Here is a 23,366-nt window from a genome sequence, read left to right as displayed (position 1 = left end):
GCAGCGTATTAATAATGATGGCAACTTTTTTTTTTTTAATTGTCACAGGTAGCGATACGCGTGGCAGCCTTGTTAAAGCGCACACTGCGCGATTCAATCCGCTCCTGACGGAACATCGTGGCGCGGAAATAGTGGGGGATTCGAAGATTAGAGTCGCTCCTCCGCAAACCGAAACTTCAGTTTAGTTTACTAGCGGTCCTCGAGTCGTATCCTCCGCCGCGGCCGGCACACGGAAACGTACGCGGCCCGCCGAAAAAGAGAAACGTTAAAGACAGGAAGAGAAAAAGGAATTATCGCGGATCTCGCAAAACGATGACGTGAAGCGGCTGCGGCGACACACGGAGGAAAAAAAAAATAAAATCGCGATAGTCGAGAGAGAGGAAGAGACGCGTATTTTCGCTCGTTTTTCTGTGCCGAGTCTATTCGTCTATTTGTCTTCAACTAGCAGAGAAGCTGGCGGCACCGTAGAACGAAATTTTAATATGCGTTTATGAGAATCTTCTCTGAGGGAAACTGCGAACAGGTGAGCGCTTCTTCGGTCATTGATTCTTCGCGCGAGACGTCAAGAGACTGACAGCGACAGTCTTTCGATACTTCTCTTTCGAATAGAAGAACAGAAATAAAACATTGAAGTTTTTATATTAGATTCAGTTACATTCAATCACGTTATTTCTGGAAATATTATAATTAATTTTGCAAAATTTCAATCAATTATGTTACATCAAAAAATATCATTATTTATTTTGCAAATATTTTTTTTTTTTTTTAAGATTATAAGTATGAAGGAGATCTCGGTTTCGGATTTCTTTCTTTCCAAAATAAAGAAAATGTTCAAAAAATTTTTTTCTTTTTGGAGACAAAGAACAAACGTTTTTGACATTAGTTTTTAATCATTTTCTTTACAAATACTGTTGTAAAAAAATTCATTTATTATGCGAAATGTTAATTTTCCAGGAATGCACGTGTCACTGTAAACATTCTAACACGCACGCAATGCGAATATTACACGAGAGGTCAAAGGTTCTTTTGTAAGATGTGATTCTCTAATCTCTATGTATGTGTACAGCTCCCAATTGATAATGACACAGTTTATCCGATCATACATGACGCATGCTCCAATAAGTTTTTTTTTAAATATTATCATAATATATGTGTACATATGTAAGAATTCTCATACAGATTGTGTTTACGTTAAACGAAAAAGAATTATTGCAACTCTTCAAAAGTTAATAATAATCGAGTTGTATATATGTAAATATTTATTATAAATTGGCGATTAATTGGAATTTAGTAACTTCGAAGAAGAAGAGTATAAAAAAGCTATTTATATCTCAATTAATATGTTACTAGAAAATTTTCTAATAAGAAGTTAATTAAAAGACATATTTTCTCCCTCTTTTTGTACTCGATCGAAAATATTTGCTTCTGTATAAAATTATAATTATCGGAAGTGAAAAGCATTTCTTATGCTAAAGAATATTCGGGATGAATTTTTTGGACACCGATTGACGTTTGCAGACCGCAGAGTTTGTTATGCTCGCCTTGCGATTATTGTTTTTCAACTCACGTTCATTCAAGGCTCCGACAATACGCTCACAATGCAAGCAGCCTCTCATTTCCTTAAATTCCTAAATTCTTTTTTATATACATCAATTAAAATCCCCTTCTCTCTCGGGATAAAAAAATAGAATATACTTAGTTTCTGGAATTAAAAAAAAAGGTTTTATTTTTCCTGTCACGTGAGTGATCTTATTAGAAAGTTGCTAGTATCATCAGATACGCGCAAATCGATTAATCCAAGTTGAGGCGATATGAAGAGGTTGGGCGAAATATAATTGAAAAAATACGCAGTGCAAGATTAATAGTGCCTTCAACAAAAGCGTCTCCCCGCCACTAAATTATCTTCTGGCCCGATGCCAACGAGATGAGCGGTCGGTGTATCACCGCGCTTTAAAGAAGTTTCACGATTTACACGGGTCTCTCGCGGTGAGAACGAACGTCTTAACGAATGTAGCGCGGTTTCTTTTAACACGCGTCTTATGTTTATGAATAGATTTTAAAACGGATGCTGCACGTCGCGGACCCCTCGTTTTCCCTCGCGCCTGTACAAAGAGATCGTTTCTCTCAAAAAGAATGCCCGGGGCGGTCTGTTTATACCTCCAGCATCCCGCGGGCTTCGATGATAAGATTCACGTGCGCAAAGCATTTTCGAGATGGCATCGTTCTCCTAACGAGCGCTCGCCAAAATTAAGGTCTCCTTTCAGAATAGCCACGTGAGAACTTTTTGCATTTAAAAGAAAGAAATTGTTAGCAAGTCTAATTACTTTACCCGCGATGAATCTATGATAACTGTACAGTTTGCAGAATTTAAAAAGGAAATTAGTTCTTTAAAATTGAAGAAAACGTTTTAATTAATTAAGAATGATCGTCTTATCAAAACGTTTTAATACATCGCAGATTAATGTAATAAATTAATAAATAAAAGAATAATTTGACGAATCACACTTGATTTCTTCCGTGCATCAGTTATTTCGTTCGCTTCGCTCGAACACTCGAGAGTCCGCGAGGTCCGCGAACGCGCTCTATTTCGTATCTGGACACGGCAGACGCATCGCGGATCGGCAATTGTCGACGATTTCGTTGCGTAAGGAATAACTGTATCTGTAGTCATCCACTTCAGCGTGGTATCTTACATGAACGCCGGCCGCGCGTGTTAAACGATCGGAAGATGAGCGCGACGTGACGCGGCGTTGCACCAGCGCGCGCGGCGAGATGCGCGTGGCGGCAGATACGATAGATTAGTAGCCGCGAAATCGAAAGCATCGCGTATAGTAGCGCGAGAACAGGGTCGGATCTAAACGGCAGGCACTCCTCTCTCGGCTCCTCTCGCGACGTACCGGAGTCGTCAAGGACGCGTGTGCGTGCGGAACGCGTATCGCAGATAATAATTATGCAAACGCGATTCGACGAATCGGGAGTTAACGACGTCGTAAAAAATAAAAAAAAAAAAAAAGGAAAAACAGTGTAGATCACTTGAAACGCGGGAGATCGGGAGATCCACGAGAACGAGAAACGACGGTACCGTAACGCGCAAATGTAACAAATAAAGCTTGAACTGTAGATTACTATATTTCTCTATCTCTCTGTTCCAATAAAAATCCTCAGACCTTTCGATTTTTTTTAAATCGGCGGCAAGTTTTCCCGCCGCGCTCGCGAACGTAAGGGCGAATTAATATTTAATCCAGAGCGGGCGCGTTCTTTTCGCGGCTGCAGCGCCGATCCTGAGCGAGAGCTGCGTGCCGCCGCGCGCTTTCATCGGTTCGCCGGGTTGCATCTGATTTAATAACGATCTCGCGATTTCACGACGCAATTTCGCGCGGCACACAAAAGGGAGTGAATCGCCACGCGATTAGACGGACGTGCGCTTTTCCGCGCGGCTTAACACCGTCGGAGAGGTGGTAGATCCCCTCGTGGAATCGCCGCTCGTTCAATGATCCTCGAATCTCTCGGGGGCTTCTCTCTGCGGAGATCCGAGAGAGAATTTTCCATAACGATACGCTCCGAGACGTGAAAAATTGTTTGCGCGACGTGATGAATAAAAAGATTCCGTGCGCGCAAGCGTATATAGGATCGCTCGCGCGTGTCCCGCTCTCGTGGAAACGAAAGCGTTTTGAGAGACAATCGAGCGGCGCGCGATTCGTTAACCGGCTAATGTACCATGCCAATCCCCCCAGAAAGGTAAATCATTTATAGTAGAGCGGTGGGCACATCCGCGCTACCGAGGTCCTCGCATCCGGTAAAAGTTGACGCGCGCTCATCCGTTTCGTTTTTCAAACGCTCGGCGATTTAGGATGTACGTGCGTGTTACGTTTCATTACATTATTATAAAAACAATTTGTAAATCTCACAGTATGTCTTATTATTACGTTCAAATTTCTCCGTAAAAATTGAACATAATTCTCTTTAAAGAAGTACTTTTTGCTTACCCTTGTGATTCTTATGTAAAATCGCGTTTTATATTTATTTGCGAATTTGATGAAGAAGCATTACGAATTGAATTACGTGTATTAATAATATGTTTTTATTACATATATATTAATAATATATTAAATGTATATTAATATTTGTGTGAAAGTTCCTTTAGATCGAACTTATTCATTTAAAAGTTATTTATGTAAAATTGCAACAACTTTGCAATTGGTTTTAAAGCCCAAATTCGAAGATTTATGATCAAAATTTCCTTTCATCACTTCGTAAACCTAAGAAGCTGCAGTTTTCGAACCCCCAAACTGATATCATAAAGCCAAAGCATCCTTTAACGTCCGAACGTTTCGCGTTCACAAAATGGGACAATCGTGAATGAAAACCGAATGAATCTGGGCCAAGAAGAAAAGGTTGCGCAAAAGAAAAGAAAGAGAGAAAGAGAGAGATTCTCGGAAGGCGGACGACGGCGTTGTGCCTCATTCCCGCGACGCCGTCGTTGTCTTCCCCCGGAGGACAAATCGCGCGAGCGATCGCCCTCACAAAGGAATCGCGACGAGAACGGAGAAAGAGAAGGGAAGAAAAAAGCGCGACGCTCGCGTTCTGTCATTCAATGCAAAACAGATGATTCACCGGCCGCCACCGTCGCATTCGGATGAGGACACATTTCTTTAATATCTAATAATTCATCTTGTCCTTTTGCAGACAAAAGAGGTACGGCCGAGAGAAAGGGTAGAGGACCGTAGGAAGGCAGAGGTCAGGAAGGACGACGGAACGGCGAAGGGGACGCGAGGATGAGATACAAGGTAAGACTTCCTCTAATGTCCAAGCGACGCCGAAGGAGACGAGCATACTTGATAGGGATAAGCCAGATTCGAGCGAGCCATTGTACGTCCGACCGTCTCGTCCATTAAAATTCAGCTGCCTGTCCCTTAGCCAATTTGCCGCGCCGACTTTTCTTCTCCTGCGGGAACGTTAAGTCCGCGCGATTTATTTGTCGCAGATATACGCGCGCGCGATTCTTGTGCAACGTGATTACGGACCATTGTGTCGCGCATATGTATTTTAGAAAATGAGAAACCATTTATGTTCTGGAATCTTTTTTTTTTTTTCGTCGTGATGGATTACAATCGTAATCCCTCAAAGGATTTTTCGATTGGCGTCGCGCGAGAGCTTCACTTCCACGCGACCGAATTGGCGAGTGAAAATTTAATTAGAAAGTCAATAATTTTATTAATATTTCATTTAATCAGTTAAATAAAATGCAAGAATTGGAATATTTTATTGAATAAATTTAATACGTTTATATTTAAAAAGATTGTCGCGGTATATATCACTGCAAAAAAAGTTTGATATTAACAAAAGCAGAATATTTTAACGGTTAAGTCTCAAAGAGAATAGATAATATCCGTTGGTCTTTTCCTTTTGTTTCTGGAGAAGTTTACTTTGACGGACACCTGCTTGAAATGGAATAATTATTCGGATCATGTACAGATCGGCGGAGAGATAAAATCGTCTCCGAATCATCGAAGAAGAGGGTCGAGTGCTTGAAATTTCATGCAAATCCCACGTGTTCGTATAATGGTCTCGTTTCACATTCGTCCCGCGTCGGTGGAAGCGAACGCGCAATTGGAGGTGTGATTTATTTAAATTAAATTCTAATTGATGAACGTGTACGCCGGTGGATTATCTCGCTTCACCGGCGACGCGAATCCTTGTCTCCAAGAAAGAAACGTTTGTCCTCGTCGAGAACAACGGATCGAGAGTTCAACTCGCTCGGTCGAACTTGAAAAAGGACGAGTTCGATTAAAAAAAAAGGGGGGAAAAGAAAAAGACTTGATGCGTCAAGTGACAATTATAGAATCGATCGTAATTTGCAAGCGAGCCGTCTCGTTCGTCTGTTGGCAGTTTCCTTTCCGGTTCTAGTGGAATCCTTCCTTCTTCTCTCGCTTCGGCATTCGTGCGTCCCTCGCTTCTCCCGATGGCTCACGTGTACCGATGCTCTGCATAAAACATAAGGCAACTACGCATCCATCGCCTTATCACCGTGATTGCGATGCGCAAGGTGGGGCGATCTATTCCGCACGCAAATAGTTGCGACTTGTTCCACGTCGGTCTCAACATCACGAATGGAAATCACTCGCGAAGCACTCAAGCGACCCAGCTAATTCTTAAAAAATCGATCTTTGAGACGTAACTGCGATTTGTCACGAAGAAATAATCTGAGAAAAGAAATTAGTAAAATGCATTCTTCGATTTTTATTAATTAAATATTAATAAAAACGCACTCAAATTTGGTGAACAAAAGTTTTGAACGCTTTGATTGTCATTACTTTTTACACAAAACTATTTTAAAACTGATGGCCGCAGCTTTTTCAATTTTTGCCTCTTAGCGAATAACCGAACGAATTTATTTTCATTACGTCACGTCAAAAAATGAAAACTGTTTCCAGGATCTTTTCTGATTGTTTGATAATTTCCCGATGGACTCGCGGCGCGACTGTCATTCGAGGTATTTAAAGCTTTATCGTTACATATTAAATAAATTTTATCTCGGCGCGCGATCACGGATTTTCGACCAGCAATCGATCAATCGATTTTTTCCCTCGATTAAATCCAATTAAGAGGAAAAAGTAAACTGCCGTGTTCGATTATACTTCGTTAGAAACCGCAAGTAGTCGAACATTGCTGCAGCCAATTCTGGTTTTCTTACTTGATGGAAAAAGAGGTCAATCGCGTGCAGGTGAAGGCTAATTAAAATAAGACCAGTTGCTAACATCGAATATCACATTTTATTCGTGCTCGAGGCAGATAAAGCGATGCCGTTTACGGCGATTATCTATTATCCCCTTTTGCGACATGCGGCTACGCAGTTCACGCATTTTTTCTTCTTCGTTTTTAATCGAATAGTTTCTCCAATTAGAAATGATTATAAGTAACGTAAGTAAAAAAAATATACTAACGAAAACCGAGCTTGCGAATCACACATTTTTGACTCTCTCGGATAACTCGGACGCTTTTTCGATTTTCAGACAAACTGCAATCTTATCGGGTTCTTCTCTGCATAGAGCGGCGCGTTTGTTCTCGATTTCTTTCGCTCTGTGACCCATGCGTCCTGTCTAATCGGCCTCTCCCGCTATCTGTACGATAGCGGCTCGCACATCGGCCCCGTATTCCGGGCGAGATCGTCATAGACGCGATTGTTCCTTCGTCGGTGAAAGAAGAAAAAAAGGTGGACGGAAGAAGTGGAGCGTGCGGATACGATCCGCGAGCGGGCGGCCGAGCGCGCGCGCGCGGCGAGTTGCGATTCGCTCGAGAAATTTAAGTCAATGGCAAGAGTAGCACTTGAAGCGAATTCATTCCACGAAGCCCTTCCCCGGAAGCTCGTTAAGCGGCGATTACGGCTCACGTGCGTCAGGAATGTCAAATATCAGCCGCTCATTGGACGATCGATGTAGGAGTAAGCGGATTATCATGTACTCCGCTGGTTTAGACTATTAGCGTCACTTACGCGTGATTTTGGTTTTGAACTACTTACTCCCAGGCTACACACGCGGATAGTATTTTCTCGTAGAATTTACCCCCCGGAAATCGCGGGACGGCTCTCGAGGAATTGCACTACGATTTTCACTGAATTTTGCCGTTCGAAGCTCATTGCCCCACGACTGATTTTGGGGATAAATTTGGAGATCCTTCTAAGAGAAAGATCCAACCGAAATCACCAAAGCCGCGAGCCCGATGCCCGCGAAAGCGTATGTAATCGGAGATCTGGCGGGACCAGGGATCCATGAAACTAGAATTTTGCGAAAGTAAAGAGATTTGCAGAAAGCCGAACTTTCCACGTTTATTCTCTCTCGCGTTCGCTCGGAGCGCTGGTGAGATCGCGAGGATAATAACTCTCCTATTTTTTTCTTCTTCTTTTCAATCGAATGGTTTCTTCGGTTTAGAAATAATGTAGGTGAAAAGCGATCGACGAAAGGTTGACTTTTTCGACATTCGGACAAATGGTCGAGACAATCTTATCAAGACGCAAAACGAACCGCTCGCGCGCGCGGCAAGAAAGAGAGAGAGAGAGAGAGAGAGAGAGAGACGGGGGAGGGAATGATACGGCCGCAATCACTGATGACCAGAAGTCACTGACCACCTTCGCCTACCGTAATTGTATTATCAAGTAATAGGGCGATAATGGGTTTCAAGCATCAACAGCTCGGCGGCACTTACACGAGCTCCCTCGCATTCGCTACGCTGAAATGGGATCCTCTCAATGGCGCGCATTCAGGCGCTCCACTTGCGAAACGGCAGGACGCGCGAGGCCGCGGTATGGACCCTCGAGTGTATTAGTCACTTTTAAAGGTGGCCTTCCGTCAACCTACATCTCTCGCAGCATCGCTGATACAATCGGTGGAAAAATCATTTCGCCATTGCCCGTCGAATAAAAACCGCGAGTACTATTGAGAATAATTTTTTCATGTGAGCGTCGCCGAAGGATCCCTCGCCTTAGAATTCCTCGAGATCGCACCGTTTAGGTCTCGCCCGTCTACATTTACGACGTACTTTTCAAAAACGATATCAGTTTAATATCTAAGCAGTAGTTATTGACAAAAATGAATTTAATTCGACAATTCGCATTCATAAATATTATAATTACTATAATAAGTAAATTTATAAAAGTTGCTCAAACGTTGCTCGATTGATCCTTCGGAGCTACTCGCGATGTCAGTTTGATATATAAAACGTATCAAATATATCGCTCCGCGGGGAAGCAAATAAAACGAATGGGACGTTAAAAGCATATTTCTCGGTTTATCTCTCACCGTCGTATCTTTTTGCGCGAGGAAACGAATCTAAGAAAAATACACAGAGAGTGCACTCGCCTCCTCCACTCAGGAACCAGGCTGCGAAACGTAAATGAGAATAATGAGTCGGTCTCGTCGAGAGACGCCGTCGTAGGAGTCATCTTGGCGGAGGGTAGACCTCTCAAGACGACAACGACCGGCGATGCGACCGGCCGAATTTCTAAATTCAGCCGTTTATTTTGGAAGTGACACGAATTGCAAATTTTTCGGCACTGGCTACAATTAATTCGTTTCGCATAAATTTGAGCTGGAATACGAAAAATATATATATATATATTTATACTAGGAGTTTGTTTGCGGATAGTTGATTTTTTATATGCCGCTTTGATCTGAGATATGACAGAAACGTGCAGCATACGATGATTGTAGATCGAGCGATAAAGACGCTCACGTGCCGCACGACGATCGGAGTCAATGCCTCTGATAACGTTTCTTATTCGTCTCGTACGTGACGAGCCAGAGAATTATGCCGGCGATTCACCGATAAAGTAAATACTGTACGGTACGTCGGTCATCATGGATGTGCGCGATGTTTGGAGCTTACTCATGCCGATTCGCGGCTGGAATTATTAATAAGAATAAATAATCAACGAAGAAGAATGTACATATGTGTTGACAGATCAATCCCGTCTCTGACACTTGAAATTCGAGCGATAAGCTTCACTTAGCGCAAAACCGGAAGTACGAAAAATTGAATTCAAACAAACCCATTAAAGCTAGAAGTGATTTATATATTATTATATTATTATTATTGGTATCGTGTCGTTGACTGATGCTCGTGTTTAATGAGCGCTCAATTTTGCTAATTATTTGATCTTAACGTCCTATTGTATTTAAAATATTATGCGAGAGCTGTTAATGGTAGAATCGACGATGATATGTCTCTTCAGTGAGAATGGAACGTAAACAATCGCGACGGGAGACAAATATAGAAACAATTTATTATGCGAACGCGAATCGCATTATCATTCACGCGGAATTGTCCATTAGGAGGTGACGCGACCTCGTCAAGATTTTTTTGTTCCTTCACATTTACGTGAATTCCAAGTGTTGTGACTCGGACTCCTTTTCTAATTGCTGCGAAAGAAGAACAGAATCTTGTTCCGTCGACACAAAACGCTCTATTTGGCGGCATGATTATAAAATAAGTTTATATTCGCAGGCGCTTTAAACGATTTGCTCCTAGGAACTTATCTTTAAATTTAAAAATTACAAAATCATTGATTTCTAGATTTTATAAATAAATTCAATAATTGTTGTGGAAAAGAAAAATCATCTTCAAGAAGAATTGCTGCGGCTGCGATTAAGTCTCGGCCTCGGGCTTCCGTTTTGCTATTTTTTTTTTCTCTTCTAAAGCCGAAGAAGATTGAATTATGTGCATCAGGTTCTGGTTGTTTATTGCTTTGCCGCTGGTCGTGAGGAGGAATCTATTAACGTGATGTAAAGAATTAATTACGCGATACCCCGCGCAACGAGACAAAGGCGAAGGGGAGCAGCGCGAAGCTTCGCGTATTCTCGAGAGATGCAACACACTCGGGGATTCATCTGACGATGCATAAGCGAGATCGATCGTTGTCTCACCAATGATTGCATCTTCATAAGGAACATCCATTCGCGAAGCGACGTGAGCCAGTTCGGCGAGTACTTCCTCGATCGATCGGGGCAAATTGTAATTCCGTCGATTCGCAGCGTAGCTCAATGCCAGATGCACCTGCTAATCGCTCGGCCGATGGAACATCCACGGCCTCTCGGCTCGGCTTAAACGGGAGAAATCTTACGGAGCGCAAGGACGACGTACAATATCGGAAGCGACGTTGGTCGGTTGACAATTATCGGGCCGCAAGGACGCGCAAGGATCGGAAGCGAACGGTGAGGCCGATGACAATTGGCGACCTGCGAGTGGCCATCAGCGCGAAAGACGAGTTTATCGATGAATGTCATTTTCGCATCTACATCCTCTTCAATTAGGTTTCCGTGATTTTCCGCGAGCTACCGTGCGGTAAATAAATATATAATCTCGAGGACAGTTGACAGGGGGGAAATAATTGTGATATTAGGAGCGAAGAGTCGACATACTAAGACCGTGCATTATTATCGTTGAGTACTGCCATTAAAAATTAGATTGTCATGTTACGATGAGAAGAACAGGAAGAGGAGACAATGTAGCGTGATTGATGTAAAACGTCACTCAAAACATTTCGTCGCGCAGTCACTCTGTTATTCAGGAAAAATGTTTACAAATTCATCCTTTTACAGCGTTTTGAATCAGACATCTTTGTATCGCAAAATAGTTAAATATCCAATATCTTGCCGCGATTTATCTATAGTTGATATTAATCGAATAATACTAAATACAAAAACGGCTCTTTTTCCATTCAGGCCCAAGAGATTAAAGAACAGAAGGAGGAGAGAAATAAATAGAGAGAATAACTAGAAATAACTTGACGCGATGGTATCGTAGGAAGTCAGTCTGTTTAGCTCTGTTTACTCGGACAAAGAGGAGGCGAACTAGACTAAAGCAGATACACGATTGCGTAAGTTCGTATGGTTTACTTGATAGACAGATGAGAGACAGAGAAAGAGAGAGAAGACGAGAAAAAGACGTCGGCGTTTCTCGCACCAGGCCTGCCGATTTCATAGGTCAAAGCATATAATGGGAACGTTGTCTGATGTGCATCGATGTGTGTCTGCACCGTAGCCGGAAAATCGAATTCTCGCCTCTCGACTAAACACGAAGACGACTGTCGAACTCTCCGAGAACTTAGAGGGCCGATTTCAGCATCAACGTTTATCCAAATTCTACGTTGTAATTAATTATAGTCCAGAAATCAATTAAACCAGAGCGGAAAAATCGAATAATCAACGTAAAATCCGTTTCGAAAGAGAGGAATACTTTTCTAAAGAAAAAAAATTGTTTAGAACCAGAACTTTCTAAGTTTAATGTACTCTTGTCAAAGAAGCGTAGGTTCTTGGAGATCTTGTTGAATGATTTTATTTGAATTAACAGTATGATATAAAACCTTGCAAACGCATTAAAGTTAACCACTAAGCATTCATTAATTACGAAAAAACGAGACAAGATGATTAGAAAAATTGAGATCACTACAATTGCCGGCGGTGAAAGGATTAATAAAACAATGCGAAACGAAAGGCCATACGTTGGACACGTGCTTGTTAATGAAATCAGAGAAGAGATGAAAGAAAGCCTGATAAATGTCCCGTATCGAAGTCAATTTCTGCGTGTCAACTTTTTACTTCGTTAATTTTAGTTAAGCGTTCTTTAGTTAAACACGCGCGTCTGACAGATAAAGATCCGGCTGACAGATAAAGATGAAGTACACAAAGAACATTTAGTTGGCTAGAATTAATATTGATCGAAGTTGGCGAAGCGGAATGACTCGGAATTGGGTCGTCTTGACTTAAATCACCATTTGCGTCCGGGTGAATCATTGGAATTTGTTATTTCTCATTATTGTAATTGATAGTGAGTAATTGATAAGTATGCAGTAAAGTCTAAATAAGATTGATTACCTTTTTTTTTTCGTTGTCTCCTGAATTACTCACGAAGATTATTCGTAATAAGAAAAATAATAATAATCGAACACTTGTGTCTCGTGTTAAAAATATACTCTGTTATTGTCATTCCAGCTTATTAATTTCGAAACGGTTTTAATCAAGTCTATCTTGTATATATCACCTCAGCTCCGACAGTGAGGCAACGATATAATCTCCTCGATCCAGTAAAATCTTTGCACGGCAGGACAATGGCGTTCCATAAGATCGCTCTTACCGACCTGTTTCACGCACGCCGTAATTATGCACCGGACGGCACACGATTTGAATCCGGCGAGGTGTCGTCCATCGCGGCGTCAAAACCGCCGATGATCGATACGCTCACCTTGCCCCAGAATCGACGGGGATTACTTCGGTCATTATTCTCCTCCCGTGCCCCAATATCCTGCCGCGAACGATCCTCGTCCCATTGAATCCGAAATCGTCGAAAGCCACCGCTTGGCTTCGCGGTAATGAAAAAATAAATTAAAAGCGAACGCGGGCTTACGTAAGGTCCAGATACGGAATTAAATCGACGTCAAAGCGCGCGAGACCGCTATATGGTTCGGATGCGCGTAGATCTCGCTCGCGTAGATCTATCCAGCATTCCACCATTTTAAGTATATACTCTATTTTTAAGTGTACCTCTGCACCATTGCTCGTCTTTCGGAAAACGGACGGAAGATATATTTATCGCGCTGGCAAAACAGAGGGTATCCTGTATCAAATGGCGCCGGTAGAAGTGGCTATTTTTATCAAAATTGAATTAGTTTGTTCGCGACATTTCGACGGATAAATAAAAGCATAAATTTTACCCCCCCGGCGCACAAAATTTTCTCTATCGCGATCTATTCTAAGATTTTTTGTTCAGAATTTTTTGAAGCGGAATTTTTCTTCTCCGACTGGAATGCAATTCAAGAAAATCGCACTAATCGTTGCCGATGAATCGCTCTCATAGAGTCGCCTCAAGGTTCCCCGATTATGTTACACGAAATGCATCTGTTTAGTTGCACTTTGATCTCTCGCATTTTCATGACACGAAGCGCAGAAGTCGAGTCATAAGATATTACTTCTTTATTGTCGGATCAAAGTAACTTCCCTCGCGATACACTAACATTTCGTTACTTCGGAGTTGAACGTAACGGACGCTGGATATTCTTCGACAGCGCCACCGCTCGTTAGCATTAATAGAGCAAAACGTAAAGAAATGGAATATAACGGGGCAATTATTGTGAAATAAATATGTCATCATTTCTCTTTTGAAGGTGAACGACCCGGAGGATAATGAGAGAGACACGGTGGAGAACGCGAAAGGAAACTCGGACGTCTCGTGGTAATAAGCGTTTTCTTTGCCCGATAACATTTTCTTCTTTCTTAATTGCTTTCTGTTCTTTTATTTCTTACTTCTCTCACTTTAGATTACTAACTATTAGTTTCTTATACTGATACGCTTTTCAGATATGTGTTTATTAAATATAGAATCACTTTTAAACGTTGCTTTGCATCTTTCTGAATCTTTTAAGGATTCTATGAAACGCTTATTGAGATAGTTGTTTGACTAAATTTTCCACTATAATACGCGTTTATTGTAAAATAATTTTGGTGATTTGGTAATTTTTAGTGATATATCAATGGAGTATGGAATGCTCCGAATACCGATTTAAATTTTGGATAATTTTATTTTATTTTTTTAATATTTTATGTTTAACAATCCTTCCTATATCTCTTAGCAAAAAATTCGAACATGATAAACAGTGATGAAATATTACATACATTAATGTGAAACATCATATTGATGAATTATGTTGGCAAGTTTCATTTTATTATTGCAATCTTTCCATTGTTTTTCGATAGGAATTACAATCAACGGGATGAGAAGAAATCGAGCGGGAAGGAGCTGCGGCTCGTAATAGTAGTCGGATTGTTAGCGGTGACCGTTATCGCTCTTGTCGTAGCACTGACTTTGCAGATAGCGGTCTTTAGCAAAGAAGAGTACAAGGAGATGTGCCAGAGCGAGGAATGCATTAAGACAGGTACCTCTGTTATCCCATTAATTTTCGAGAAAATCAAATCTACTCCCGATTGGAAAAGAAGCGCCAACATAATTTATTTCACTCAAATTATAATTATACGCTGAGATATAAAGTCGTTTCATAAATTTTATCTCTTCGTCATAGCGGCGAGAGTGATAGGCGCAATGAACAGATCCGTGAATCCTTGCGAGGATTTCTATAACTTCGCCTGCGGTGGCTGGATCAACAAGCATCCGATTCCTCAAAGTCAGAGCTTCTGGGATCAATTAAGTTTGCTCAGGGAGGAACTTTTGCAGAATTTGAGGATTCTACTCGAGGAACCGGATAAGGATACTGATCTCGAGTCGGTGAAACAGGCAAGGGCCCTTTACAGGACCTGCATGGATGTCGGTAAGTCTTAAAAACGACAGTGGCTTTGCAAAATATTTTAAGAGATTAAAAGTTTCCAGAAATTTACGGGAAAATGTTTCAATTACAACATAATATCATTGAATCGTTATTATTAAATTATTATTAAATATTTTTAATTAAGAAATAATTCATCGAACTCAAAATAAACACAAATGATAGAAAACAAATCTTTTAAGATCATTTTAAAAAATAATTAGTATATAGGGAAAAAATCATATTAAGCCAAGAAGCTAAGGAAGAATAACGGTATAAAATAATAATAATTATGATAGAGAGTTCTACACAAACCAATTTTCTATCAAGATCTTCTGTCGTTAACTCTGGCTCTAACTGCCTACTTCAGAAATAAATTATTCATTAATTGATGCACTTTCGTGCCAAGACATAATGCGTGTAATGGCATTTACATAAGCATACATCTAAAGGAATAAATACTTAGCTAACAATACGTTGCTGCTCGCATTGCATTGCACTACGAGGTATCATTACCATCGTATAATAACGTAATCAATAATAACGTAATAAGATAAATTGATTACTTTATTATCGTAGAGAAGAAGTAACCGGATCTCGTGCCTGCCTCCGAACAACGCGATTGCGATTGTAAATCGGGAAAACCAAGCGTGCAAATAATTTGAATAGAAACGACGATCGCATTAAATCTTCCACGTGGAAGAAAATGGAAATAGAAGTAGCGTTACATGCATGTTTAATTAAATCAAGCTGTAAAACGCCTGTTTATTTACAGCTTCGATGATAACACGTATTTAAAATTACGGAAAATTGTCGGATTGCAGCGACTGTCGAGGCTCTAGGATTGGAGCCCATCTTCGAGGTACTCAATAGTCTAGGTTTGCCGAAGGAGCCTCCGATGCAAAATAAAATACCGTCTCTGGACCTATCGAGGGTATCTGGCATAGGGCAGCGAATGCTAGGCTTGAACCTCTTCCTCAATTTTTACATCAGCGAGGACGTTAAGGACACCACGAGAAATCGGATGATGGTGAGAACGCCAACATGTCTAAAATGTCATAAATTTTAATGAAAGAAAATTTAGAAAACGATTTAGGAAGAAAAAGAGATAGAAAGGGGCAGAGAAAGAAGATGTTAACAATTAGGAAACGTAGTTTTGTGAAATTCAAAGAAATACAAAACACGATTTGTTAGAAATAAAGATTTTTATCTAATATAAAAATTAACAACACTTTAATTTAGAAACTATTTTCATATTCTTCCAAGAATTATTAAATTAATTTTCTGCTTGAGTACTATGTCTATTCGTGAAGTACAGAAAAAAAAAAATTCTTTTAGATGGAACAAGTATCTCCCGGATTTAGCGAGCGTTACTTGTTGGATCCGCGGCGTTTCCAATCGGAACTGATGGAATATAAAAAGTACATAAAGTCAATGGTCGAATTAGCGGGGGCTGGTAACATGAGTGCGAATTACGCTAATGAGATTTTGGAATTTGGCACGAAACTCGCCAAGGTAAATCTATGCTTGTATCAAGCTGTAGACTTTAATTTTTAATTGGAAACACACACACACACACACACATATATATATTACTATTATAGATCTCAATAAGCAACGCACTTCAGATTACTTCTTTAATGTTAATTATAAAAGTTATCATAAGCTAAACTTTAGTAATTAATCTTTCACTTTTAACTTTAATGAAGATTTGATAATTGGTTGAATGGCCCAGCGGCTTTTATTCTCGATTACTCAACTTCCAATGTGAGGATAATACGTTTTCAGGCATACGTTTAATTCTTTTGAAATCCGTCCAGATCATGGCAACGAACGAGGAACGGCGCAGCTCAACTCATCTCATTCACGAGGTGACGATCGACGATTTGCAGCAGCTCACGGATCTACGTGCGCTGCAGGTAACATAATGATATCTCTGTTTACTATATTTCTTCCATGTGAGAATATTCATGCGTACGATAATAAGATAAGCAATACAAGGTAAACGACCGGTTAAATTAATATGGCGCGATATTTGCATTTTAAGCGATAAAAATTTAAAAACAGTTCTCATCAAAATTCTAACCAAGGTAAAGTCCAACAGATAAAGTTCCGTTAGCAAACAAAGTAGTATTTAAAAACTTAGAAAATTATTACTAGGTCATATTTAAAAAATTATCTCTATTTAATGTTTGAACTTTTATAACTTTCTTGTAAACTTGCTTGTTCGCGTTTTATTCGATTATTTTTTCTAATTGATAAATTCACTCATTTTATTTATTTCTTTAAATTGACTTGTAAACTATATCAGAAGTGAGATAAATCTTGTTCTTCGTGATCTCGTGGATGAGTAATTGAGCGCGTGTGAAACGCCGTTTCAGTGGAACTGGACGAGATACTTGGAAGCCGTGTTCGAGAACACGAATGTCACGATAAATCCGGCTGAGGACCGAGTTATCGTCGTGGACCTGCAGTATTTGCAAAAATTGCCGGTGCTGTTGGCTGCCACCCCGCCCGCCACAATAGGTATGTCCAATTTCGGTCCACACTCAAATTGAACGTTGACAGTTACTCAGTATAATACATGTTGCTCGTTCAACCTATCGCATATCGTTACTTTTCCACTAGTGTTCATTTACATTTGTTATTGCAAGATAAACGAAAGACAAAGAAAGAAAGAAAAAGAGAAAAGGAAGAATTGCGTAATGTGGAAAAATCCTTTATCTGCATATTCGAAAAAAATGTTTTTAACAACGTTCTTGCAACATAATTTTCATTAATCTCTCCCTCGTGAAATAATTATACCAATAAATAACATGTTGATAGAACGATAAACCGATATGTTTAATTACAACGAAAAAAAAGAGAAGCCTCGAGCGTTTTCGCAAAGATTGTCTTGTAGTAGATATATGATCTGAAAGCTTCCTTAAGCTTCTCCTTTACTTTAATCCTTGTTCAAACAAGTTCATATTTGAACAAAAACTAAAGATCGCCTAACCAACGAGGACTTGGAAGTATCAATAATCTATAACGCATAATATTGGGAGTTTCTACCAAAGAGAAAGGGAAAAAAAGTGGTGAGAAGAGGTCAGAAGCTATCGGAAGCTGCACCGTATCTATAGAAATAAGTCCGCGATTGTTTCGCCGCCGGCGGCGATTACGCGCCGATAAACAACGATAAATAACGTTAACGCTGAGCCGATTTTTCAGTGCGATACGTCTGGTGGAGCGTGTATTCGACCGTTGCTCCCCTGACGTTGCAGAAGTTCCGCGACCTCGGCTTTCAGTTCTCGCAGAAGATCTTCGGCCTGAAGGAGAAGACGCCGCGCTGGAAGGGATGCACCGGGAACGTCAACGCGAACTTCGGCATGGCGCTGAGTTACATTTACGCGCAGAGGCATTTCAACGAGCAGGCTCGAGAAAAGGTTCGCAATCGCACGTGCGGCAATTTGTATTTCTGAAGTGTTCGCAGACTCGGGTCGGCAAAATATGATAATTTTATTACACTTATTTAACTTTATTAAGCTGATAATTTGTTTATTTTATTGTATTAATGTTAATAACTATTATATTTTTCATTTTGTTATTAAATCAAATTTCTGGAAGTTTTCGTCTTCTCTCTTTTCACATATAAGTTCGTAGAATTTACATAATTATCTATTTGTTAAAGTTTGAAAATACTATAGTATAGATATATCTAGTTCTTTATTATATAATAGAAGAAAATTTGCCGATCCCTAACTTTCCAGAAAGCGAAATTTGAGCTTTACTCATCGTTTAATATTTTTTAACGAATGTGAAAAGATGATTGACGACTCACCATTGTCGACAGGCATTGGAGATGCTGCTGGATATCCGGGCGGCGTTCGACGAGATGGTCATGGAGGTGGACTGGATGGATGCAGGCACGAGAGCTCGAGCCCACAAAAAATTACACGCGATGAGGCCGTTCGTAGGATTTCCCGACTGGATCACCAACGCAAAGGAGCTAGAAAAATTTTACGAAGGAGTGAGTTCTCTCTAAAAAGATATCGCGCATTTGCGCAAGATTCTGATTCAACCGCGGAAATACTACAGTATCCGATACCTGTTTAGGTAGAGGTGATCGACGGCAAGTTGTTTGAGAGTTTCCTGAAGCTGACTGACGTGGCGATGAAAAAGAGCTTCAATAATTTGCGCGAGAAGCCCGACAGAAGCAGATGGATATCGACGGGCACGACAGTAAACGCGTTTTACAGCGCGATATTAAACTCAGTCAGTAAGTGTGTTGATTTCCTAATTAATTTTGAAATAACTTTTCTAATTAACACACGTGGTGTTAACGTTAGAAATGTTGTACGGTCACGTTAATAATACTAATTTAATTTGATTATGTACGATTAAAAAAAAATGTGATCTCTTAGCTTTTCCAGCTGGCATCCTGCATCCTCCGTTTTATGGTAATGGATTGGAGTACGTATAAACGTTTTACAGATAAAATAATATTTTCATAAATTCATATCTTTCGGGCAATTTCTTATACGCAATAATTTTAATTGTTTTACGCATTGCTTGATAAAATTTGATATTACACACTGCTGACTACATTATTACATTCAGAAATTTTTAAATGTATAAAACTGACAAAATTTTTAACAATATTGAATTGTTCTGCGTTACATGTACAATTTACTTATTAAAATTAATTCGAAACGTAAAGACATGTGTTCAGAAAGATAAAATATTTCTAACTGTCCTTATCATAAATCGTTCAACTCGCATTGTCTTTCCGCATTCTAGGTCTATCAATTACGGCGCTATGGGGGCGATTATGGGCCACGAGCTTACGCACGGTTTCGACGACCAAGGTACGTTATTGGCGATGCGACGCGCGTTGCACAATGTTGCTAAAACGACCACTTGTCCGCCTCTTTAGTACTACATTGCCCGCATGTATCTTCGCAGTAATATCTAGAATTACGCGCTTTTCTGTGTTAGGTCGCCGGTACGACGAGAACGGGAATCTACGGCAGTGGTGGAGCGACGAGACGTTGCGACACTATCACGAGAAAGTGCAGTGTATAATCGAGCAGTACGGCAGTTATCATTTACCGGAGCTGGGCGATAATTTCACGGTGAGCGTCGCGCGGTGGCCACGTGCCTGTTTTGCTCGTTGAAAGAGCAATCGAAAAAGAAGCGTGCCAAGGCGCCCCTCACTCGTTTAACCACTCGACTCGCCATTCTGATTTTCAGGTGAACGGCATCAATACCCAGGGTGAAAATATCGCCGACAACGGCGGCATCAGGGAAGCTTACAGGGCGTATCAGAGGCTGATTGCACGCAATCCGTATCAACAAGCTCTACCTGGTCTCGTAAACTACAGCAACGAGCAGTTGTTCTTCTTAGGTTTCGCACAGGTAAAAAAAAAAAGGAAAATAAAGGATCGTGTTTCTTACAACTCTCTCTCTGCAACAGTAATATATTAATTTTTATTCAACAATAAATTTTCTAATTTTTTACGCATCTAAAAAGATCGTACATATGATCAGTTTTTTCTTTTTAAAGGATAATTTCTTTAATAATTAATATTACGGATATATATATATATATTTAAATAGCAATAAAACTTATCAATTCAATATAACCGTATTTTAATATATTACTACTGCATAAAAATAAAAAAAAATTAAAAAGTAAAAATTGTCTTACACAATATTATTTAAACATGTTGTAACAACTTTATACATTCATGGACACAATTTTCTCTTGTCAAATTAATAAAAAATTACTTGTATGAGATCTACCTATATATAAATTGAACTCGTAGAGTTTACAAATAAAAATTTCATAATTCTTGTTATGTATAAAGCTTTACACACAAGTAAATTAACAAACGCTAATTTTTTTGTCAAGGTCTGGTGCGGCAATTATACGAATGGAGCGTTGAAGTCAAAAGTGATAGAAGGTGTCCACGCGCCAAATCATTTTCGAGTCATCGGCACGCTGTCGAACAATGCGGAATTTGCAAAGGCCTGGCAGTGCCCGCTCGGTAGTCCAATGAATCCCGCGCACAAGTGTATCTTGTGGTAAACATTCTTCGCCTTCTTCCGAGCGATATAAAACGCAACGACGTCTAGAAACTTGTGTTATCTCGTTCGGTAATCTCTTTCTCTAGTGACAGAAGAAGGCAGAAGAAGTTGGTGCAGTGATAAGTCTAAGAAATTGTAAATAGACTGATTTATAATTATAGGAACTAGCAAGTAATTTATTAAGCATTTAGTCGTTCTACTCTTATTCTTAAGTTTATCATGTAAATATGATATGAATGAAAAAAAAACTTTTATAAAGAGACTCTCGCAATTGAATCCTAGTTTATCTCGTTATTTTCTTCTTTTTCTTTTTTGGCACGAGTCTTTTTTCCGTATTCGCCTTCTTCTTTATCTTTCTAGGTGGAGCATCCTCGGCGTCTGTCACTGGTATTATTTTGTGCTTCCTGCTCGGATATTCCTCGATTTTGTTAGTTTTAATCTTTTTAATCTTCGCTGGCAAGGTGATTTGTAACGCAGCGCTGCGATCTTTTCGTTTTTTATTAGGACTTGTCTCATTTGCTTTTAAGAGTTTCTTCTTTTTTTTAGATTTCTCGATGACATCTTCCATCTGTGACGACCTATCCCTCTTTTTTTTTGAAACGATAGTCTCTTTTACTTTTGCTGCTTTCTTCTTTGAAGGCTGAACATCTTCAGCATCTTCTACTATCTCTCTTTTCTTTCCATGTTTCTTTTCTCGCATTTTTTCTTTACGATTTCTAACACCTGTAACTTCCAAATCTTCTTCGTTCTCAATAATAACTTCATGTTTCAGTCGAAGTCTGTTCTTTATTTTCTCATCCTCTTTTTCCTCCTCCTCCTCTGATTCAATTTCTTTCTGTTGCACTAAATCTTTGTAAGTTTGTGTCAAGGAAAGGCAAGTAATTCTGGCACCGCAATTTACAGTTTGCAACATATCCAAACTATGTTTGTTGTATCTCCAGAGTTTGATCTCTCCAGAACTGGAAGCGCTAACCAATAGATCGTTCATGTGTGCGAGACACTTGACTCTCATACTATGCGCCTTCGTGTTAATTGTGTGCATGGAAGTTTTGAGATCGCAAAACCTTATGTCTCCGTTCTCAAATCCAACCGCAATAAAATCATCTTTTAAGAACTCGACACAAATAACATTCGAATCAAATGTAAGTTCCTTCTCTATTCCTGCCGACTCTACCAAATAAACATAGATATTTCCTTGGGCAGCTAGCAGATATCTTTCACCACTTGGACTCCATTTAATAACAGTTATCCATTTGGCGTTAGACTTCAGTTTCGGTACTAGATTGGTAGCATAAGCTGGTCTGCCTTTGATCAGATTCCATGTCCTGAGTATACCGTCCTGTCCAGTGGACAAGGCCAGCTTTCCCGTAGGATGAATAGCCAGAGTATTGACAGCCGAGCCTTTGTGCGCCGTCGGCCAGACTTTCTCCAACTGCCAACTGCCACAACGAACGGCGGTTATACTCCCGTCATTACTGCATGAAAAGAGATGCGAGCCTTCTGGAGTAAACGCAATGCAATTGATGGTATCTGCAAAAAAAATACAAAAGATGTTATAACAAAAATTAAGACAATAGAAATGCAGGTTCATTGGCTTGTATAGAATAAAAAAAGGGTGCGTTTATCCACATACCTTTATGATGTATCAATTTACCGGACTCCCGTCTGTAACGCATGTCGTAGAGACATACCGTTTCGTCGGCACCGGCCGAAGCAAGATGATGTTTACTACTGGTAACGCTGCGTATACTTGCAACATGATTGTGAGTCGCAAAGCTCTTCTCTATTTTGTATTCCTAGCAAAGAGAAAAAGACAAAGTTTCAATTTAAAATATTCGCGTTTATATTCACTTGGTTTGTAGCATAAAGTGAAGACTTTGATTGACAACACACCTTTCTCTCTAAGGTATTTCGAATAATCATGATAAAGCAACAAATGTATAAATAAATGTATAAATGTACAAATACGTAAATATGATTATTAGCAATTTTCTTTAATATTTTTCATTTTTGTATCATGCTTCGCCTGTGTAACCTAACCTCTATACGAGACACGTGACGAAATATTAACTTACATTTACAATGTTGTGTACTTTGTAGCCGAGCAAATATTGCTCGTACGTTCCTACTACGATTTCAAACGGATTCGACAGACCCGCGTCTGAGTCCATGTTCTTCCAGCGCTTTATTTTTATTGCATCGGTGAAACAAGCACGCACACGTGAGTGAATAAATTGTAGACTCCATTGTGGACGTGCGCTGGACGCGTTGGTTCGAATCTTCGGCTTCGGCGCGCTTTAGTCGGTTTGATAATAGATAATTAATCACTGCATAAGTTGATAAAAAAAAGGATTTGTTAGATAACCGTAGAGATATTAATCAAATGAAATTCGTGATATATATATATATATATATATATATATATATATATATTTGATATATAATATAATATAATAAAGAGTGTACATCTTCTTTTTGTTGCCATTTGTTT

The 23,366-nt window shown here is 39.8% G+C and overlaps 2 protein-coding genes across 2 annotated transcripts; one reads left to right on the top strand and one right to left on the bottom strand.

Moving 5' to 3' along the window:
- The first annotated feature begins 167 nt into the window (after window positions 1-167).
- Window positions 168-21,151, top strand: LOC105835733 (neprilysin-4). The gene is made up of 17 exons (XM_012679260.3): window positions 168-523; window positions 4,687-4,787; window positions 13,655-13,722; window positions 14,244-14,422; window positions 14,567-14,812; window positions 15,631-15,836; window positions 16,145-16,321; window positions 16,627-16,725; window positions 17,188-17,332; window positions 18,017-18,231; window positions 18,639-18,815; window positions 18,902-19,064; window positions 19,210-19,258; window positions 19,586-19,653; window positions 19,784-19,920; window positions 20,039-20,203; window positions 20,700-21,151. The coding sequence occupies exons 2-17, from the start codon at window positions 4,776-4,778 to the stop codon at window positions 20,874-20,876; spliced, it is 2,283 nt and encodes a 760-aa protein (XP_012534714.2). The 5' UTR covers window positions 168-523; window positions 4,687-4,775; the 3' UTR covers window positions 20,877-21,151.
- On the bottom strand, window positions 21,024-23,141 carry LOC105835734 (p21-activated protein kinase-interacting protein 1-like). The gene is made up of 3 exons (XM_012679261.3): window positions 22,951-23,141; window positions 22,509-22,671; window positions 21,024-22,405 (listed from the first exon to the last, which is right to left on the bottom strand). Exons 1-3 carry the CDS (start codon window positions 23,044-23,046, stop codon window positions 21,159-21,161), a joined length of 1,506 nt encoding a protein of 501 aa, XP_012534715.1. The 5' UTR covers window positions 23,047-23,141; the 3' UTR covers window positions 21,024-21,158.
- Between the last annotated feature and the right edge of the window lie 225 nt (window positions 23,142-23,366).

This window comes from Monomorium pharaonis, chromosome 7 (genome assembly GCF_013373865.1).
Source record: "Monomorium pharaonis isolate MP-MQ-018 chromosome 7, ASM1337386v2, whole genome shotgun sequence".
In the NCBI taxonomy this organism is placed as follows: Eukaryota; Metazoa; Arthropoda; class Insecta; order Hymenoptera; family Formicidae; genus Monomorium; species Monomorium pharaonis.
Note: the sequence above shows the minus strand (reverse complement) of the source record. Positions and strands in the feature narration are given on the sequence as shown.

What these genes read in the sequence shown, in the direction of transcription:
- LOC105835733 (XM_012679260.3), top strand. An exon ending in CGAGGAATGCATTAAGACAG is followed by an intron (nt 14,423 to 14,566) that starts GTACCTCTGTTA and finishes TCTTCGTCATAG; the next exon opens with CGGCGAGAGTGATAGGCGCA. An exon ending in TTTTATGGTAATGGATTGGA is followed by an intron (nt 19,259 to 19,585) that starts GTACGTATAAAC and finishes TCCGCATTCTAG; the next exon opens with GTCTATCAATTACGGCGCTA.
- LOC105835734 (XM_012679261.3), bottom strand. Translation starts at nt 23,046, where the DNA reads ATGGACTCAGACGCGGGTCTGTCGAATCCGTTTGAAATCGTAGTAGGA. An exon ending in AAGTACACAACATTGTAAAT is followed by an intron (nt 22,672 to 22,950) that starts GTAAGTTAATAT and finishes TCTCTTTGCTAG; the next exon opens with GAATACAAAATAGAGAAGAG. An exon ending in TAAATTGATACATCATAAAG is followed by an intron (nt 22,406 to 22,508) that starts GTATGTGGATAA and finishes TTTTTTTTGCAG; the next exon opens with ATACCATCAATTGCATTGCG.